Raw genomic sequence first — 6,000 nt, forward strand, 5'->3', positions numbered from 1 at the left:
TTCTTTTTTCTAATTACTTTTTAATTTTTTATTTTTAATAATTTTTTTATTTTTTATTTTAATAACTTTATTTCTTTTTATTTTATTTTTTCTTTCTTTATTTCTTTCTTTTTTTCTCCCTTTTCTTCTGAGCCGTGTGGCTGACAGGGTCTTGGTGCTCTGGCTGGGTGTCAGGCCTGTGCCTCTGAGGTGGGAGAGTCAAGTTCAGGACATTGATCCACCAGAGAGCTCCCAGTTCCACATAATATCAAATGGAGAAAGCTCTCCCAGAGATCTCCATCTCAATGCTAAGACCCAGCTCCACTCAACGAAGAGCAAGCTACAGTGCTGGACACCCTATGCCAAACAACTAGCAAGACAGGAACGCAGCCCCACCCATTAGCAGAGAGGCTGCCTAAAATCATAATAAGGTGACAGACACACCAAAATACACCACCAGATGCGGTTCTGCCCACCAGAAAGACAAGATCCACACTCATCCACCAGAACACAGGCACTAGTCCCCTCCACCAGTAAACCTACACAATCCACTGAACCAGCCTTAGCCACTGGGGGCAGACACCAAAAACAATGGAAACTACGAACCTGCAGCCTGTGAAAAGGAGACCCCAAACACAGTAAGTTAAGCAAAATGAGAAGACAGAGAAACACACAGCAGATGAAGGAGCAAAGTAAAAATGCATCAGACTAAACAAATGAAGAGGAAATAGGCAGTCTACCTGAATAAGAGTTCAGAGCAATGATAATAAAGATGATCCAAAATCTTAGAAACAGAATGGAGAAAATACAAGAAACGTTTAACAAAGACCTAGAAGAACTAAAAAGCAAACAAACAATGATGAACAACACAATAAATGAAATTTAAAATTCTCTAGAAGGAATCAATAGCAGCATAACTGAGACAGAAGAACAGATAAGTAACCTGGAAGATAAAACGATGGAAATAACTACTGCAGAGCAGAATAAAGAAAAAAGAATGAAAAGAATTGAGTACAGTCTCAGAGACATCTGGGACAACATTAAACGCACAAACATTCGAATTATAGGGGTCCTAGAAGAGGAAGAGAAAAAGAAAAGGACTGAGAAAATATTTGAAGAGATTATAGTGGAAAACTTCCCTGATATGGAAAAGGAAATAGTAAATTAAGTCCAGGAAGTGCAAAGAATCCCATACATGATAAATCCAAGGAGAAACATGCCAAGACACATATAAATCAAACTATCAAAAATTAAATACAAAGAAAAAATATTAAAAGCAGCAAGGGAAAAACAACAAATAACATACAAGGGAATCCCCATAAGGTTAACAGCTGATCTTTCAGCAGAAACTCTGCAAGCCAGAAGAGAGTGGCAAGACATATTTAAAGTGATGTATGGGGAAAACCTAACACCACGATTACTTTTCCCAGCAAGGATCTCATTCAGATTCGATGGTGAAATTAAAATCTTTACAAACAAGTAAAATCTAAGAGAATTCCGCACCACAAAACCAGCTTTACAACAAATGCTAAAGGAACTTCTCTAGGCAGGAAACACAAGAGAAGGAAAAGACCTACAATAACAAACCCAAAACAATTAAGAAAATGGTAATAGGAACATACATATCGATAATTACCTTAAATGTAAATAGATTAAGTGCTCCCACCAAAAGACACAGACTGGCTGAATGGATACAAAAACAAGACCCATATATATGCTGTCTACAAGAGACCCACTTCAGACCCAGGGACACATACAGACTGAAAGTGAGGGGATGGAAAAAGATATTCCATACAAACGGAAAACAAAAGAAAGCTGGAGTAGCAATTCTCATATCAGACAAAACAGACTTTAAAATAAAGTCTATTACAAGAGACAAAGAAGGACACTACATAATGATCAAGGGATCAATCCAAGAAGAAGATATAACAATTGTAAATATTTATGCACCCAACATAGGAGCACCTCGATACATAAGGCAAATGCTAACAGCCATAAAAGGGAAAATCGACAGTGACACAATCATAGTAGGGGACTTTAACACCCCACTTTCACCAATGGACAGATCATCCAAAACGAAAATAAATAAGGAAACACAAGCTTTAAATGATACATTAAGCAAGATGGACTTAATTGATATTTATGGGACATTCCATCCTAAAACAACAGAATACACTTTCTTCTCAAGTGCTCATGGAACATTCTCCAGGATAGATCATATCTTGGGTTACAAATCAAGCCTTGGTAAATTTAAGAAAATTGAAATCATATCCAGTATCTTTTCCGACCACAACACTATGAGACTAGATATCAATTACAGGAAAAAATCTGTTAAAAATACAAACACATGGAGACTAAACAATACATTACTTAATAACCAAGAGATCACTGAAGAAATCAAAGAGGAAATCAAAAAATACCTAGAAACAAATGACAGTGAAAACACGACCACCAAAACCTATGGGATGCAACAAAAGCAGTTCTAAGAGGGAAGTTTATAGCAATATAATCCTACCTCAAGAAACAAGAAACAACTCAAATAAACAACCTAACCTTACACCTAAAGCAATTAGAGAAAGAAGAACAAAAAAACCCCAAAGTTACCAGAAGGAAAGAAATCATAAATATCAGATCAGAAATAAATGAAAAAGAAATAAAGGAAACAATAGCAAAGATCAATAAAACTAAAAGCTGGTTCTTTGAGAAGATAAATAAAATTCATAAACCATTAGCCAGACTCATCAAGAAAAAAAGGGAGAAGACTCAAATCAATAGAATTAGACATGAAAAAGGAGAAGTAACAACTGACGCTGCAGAAATACAAAGGATCATGACAGGTTACTACAAGCAACTATATGCCAATAAAATGGACAACCTGGAAGAAATGGACAAATTCTAAGAGAAGCACAACCTTCCAAGACTGAACCAGGAAGAAATAGAAAATATAAACAGACCAATCACAAGCACTGAAATTGAAACTGTGATTAAAAATCTTCCAACAAGCAAAAACCCAGGACCAGATGGCTTCACAGGTGAATTCTATCAAACATTTAGAGAAGAGCTAACACCTATCCTTCTCAAACTCTTCCAAAATATAGCAGAGGGAGGAACACTCCCAAACTCATTCTACGAGGCCACCATCACCCTGATACCAAAACCAGACAAAGATGTCACAAAGAAAGAAAACTACAGGCCAATATCACTGATGGACATAGATGCAAACATCCTCAATAAAATGCTAGCAAACAGAATCCAACAGCACATTAAAAGTATCACACACCATGATCAAGTGGGGTTTATCCCAGGAATGCAAGGATTCTTCAATATACGCAAATCAATCAGTGTGATAAAACATATTAACAGATTGAAGGAGAAAAACCATATGGTCATCTCAATAGGTGCAGAAAAAGCTTTCAGCATAATTCAACACCCATTTATGATAAAAACCCTCCAGAAAGTAGGCATAGAGGGAACTTACCTCAACATAATAAAGGCCATATACAACAAACCCACACCCAACATCGTTCTCAATGGGGAAAAGCTGAAACCATTTCTTCTAAGATTAGGAACAGGACAAAGTTGTCCACTCTCACCACTATTATTCAACATAGTTTTGGAAGTTTTAGCTATGGTAATCAGAGAAGAAAAAGAAATAAAAGGAATCCAAATTGGAAAAGAAGAAATATATCTGTCACTGTTTGCAGATGACATGGTACTATACATAGAGAATCCTAAAGATGCTACCAGAAAGCTACTAGAGCTAATCAATGAATCTGGTAAAGTAGCAGGATACAAAATTAATGCACAGAAATCTCTTGCATTCCTATACACTAACGATGAAAAATCTGGAAGAGAAATTAAGGAAACACTCCCATTTACCATTGCAACAAAAAGAATAAAATACCTAAGAATAAACCTACCTAGGGAGACAAAAGACCTGTAGGCAGAAAACAATAATACACTGATGAAAGAAATTAAAGATGATACCAACAGATGGAGAGATATACCATGTTTTTGGATTGGAAGAATCAACACTGTGAAAATGACTATACTACCCAAAGCAATCTACAGATTCAATGCAATCCCTATCAAACTACCAATGACATTTTTCACAGAACTAGAACAAAAAATTTCACAGTTTGTATGGAAACACAAAAGACCCCAAATAGCCAAAGCAATCTTGAGAAAGAAAAAACAGAACTGGAGGAATCAGGCTCCCTGACTTCAGACTATACTACAAAGCTACCATAATCAAGACAGTACGGTACTGGCACAAAAACAGAAATATAGATCAATGGAACAAGATAGAAAGCCCAGAGATAAACCCATGCACATATGGCCACCTTATCTTTGATAAAGGAGGCAAGAATATACAATGGAGAAAAGACAGCCCCTTTAACAAGTGGTGCTGGGAAAACTGGACAGCTACATGTAAAAGAATGAAATTAGAACACTCCCTAACACCACACACAAAAATAAACTCAAAATGGATTAAAGACCTAAATGTAAGGCCAGACACTATAAAACTCTTAGAGGAAAACATAGGCAGAGCAGTCTATGGCATAAATCACAGCAAGATCCTTTTTGATCCGCCTCCTAGAGAAATGGAAATAAAAACAAAAATAAACAAATGGGACCTAATGAAACTTAAAAGCTTTTGCACAGCAAAGGAAACCATAAACAAGATGAAAAGACAACCCTCAGAATGGGAGAAAATATTTGCAAATGAAGCGACTGACAAAGGATTAATCTCCAAAATTTACAAGCAGCTCATGCTGCTCAATATCAAAAAAACAGGGGGTGGTGGTGTGATGAATTCAGTGATTGGGATTGACATGTATACACTGATGTGTATAAAATTGATGACTAATAAGAACCTGCCGTATAAAAAAATAAATAAAATAAAATTCAAAAATTCAAAAAAAGAAGTTATATTATCCAAAAAAAAAAAAAATATATATATATATATATATATCAAAAAAACAAACAACCCAATCCAAAAATGGGCAGAAGACCTAAATAGACATTTCTCCAAAGAAGATATACAGATTGTCAACAAACACATGAAAGGATGCTCAACATCACTAATCATTAGAGAAATGCAAATCAAAACTACAATGAGGGTGGTAGAGGTGTAGAATTGGTGGGGTGGGATGAACCATGCTCCTGGTGGAAGCAGAGGAGCCGAGAGGGAACCATCGCCAGTACAGTGGTAGCAGTTGGACTGACCATTGCTGCTGCAGGATTTGCAGCCCATTACGCTTTGCAAGACCTGAAGCATATGGAGCCTCAAGTAAAACAAGTTTTTCAGAGTCTAACGAAATCTGCCTTCAGTGGTGGCTATTACAGAGGTGGGTTTGAACCCAAAATGACAAAACGAGAAGCAGCATTAATACTAGGTGTAAGCCCTACTGCCAATAAGGGAAAAATAGATACGCTCATTGACGAATTATGTTTTTAAATCACCCAGACAAGGGAGGATCTCCTTATATAGCAGCCAAAATCAATGAAGCTAAAGACTTACTAGAAGGTCAAGCTAACAAATGAAGTAAATGCATGATTAATTTTAAGTTCTTACTCATTTATGTATATGAGTACCAGCTTTTTATAATAAAATGCCTCAAAGCTACACATTTTAAAAATTGGCATAAGCTAAATCGAAGCCTTCATATAAATTTCAGGATTTAAAATCAGATTATAGACTATTTATAGGTTAATACTCAATAATTATGGATAAATGCATGCCATTTGAAGTGTTGTTCATTAAAAAAAAAAAAACTACAATGAGGTATCACCTCACACCAGTCAGAATGGCCATTATCAAAAAATCTACAAACAATAAATGCTGGAGAGGGTGTGGAGTAAAGGGAACCCTCTTGCATTATTGGTGGGAATGTAAATTGATACAGCCGCTATGGAGAACAGTATGGAGGTTCCTTAAAAAACTAAAAATAGAACTACCATATGATGTAGCAATCCCACTACTAGGTATATACCCTGAGAAAACCATAATTCAAAGAG

General features: G+C 36.1%; 1 protein-coding gene across 1 annotated transcript in view; it reads left to right on the forward strand.

Moving 5' to 3' along the window:
- The window catches only part of LOC103004939 (mitochondrial import inner membrane translocase subunit TIM14-like), a 37,315-nt gene extending 31,703 nt beyond the window's left edge, over positions 1–5,612 (forward strand). The window contains 2 exon segments of the mRNA XM_057551353.1: positions 5,159–5,405; positions 5,408–5,612. Coding sequence (XP_057407336.1) covers positions 5,159–5,405; positions 5,408–5,526 — 366 coding nt within the window. The 3' untranslated portion in view covers positions 5,527–5,612.
- The last annotated feature ends 388 nt before the right edge of the window (positions 5,613–6,000 follow it).

Source organism: Balaenoptera acutorostrata, chromosome 8 (genome assembly GCF_949987535.1).
Source record: "Balaenoptera acutorostrata chromosome 8, mBalAcu1.1, whole genome shotgun sequence".
NCBI lineage: Eukaryota > Metazoa > Chordata > Mammalia > Artiodactyla > Balaenopteridae > Balaenoptera > Balaenoptera acutorostrata.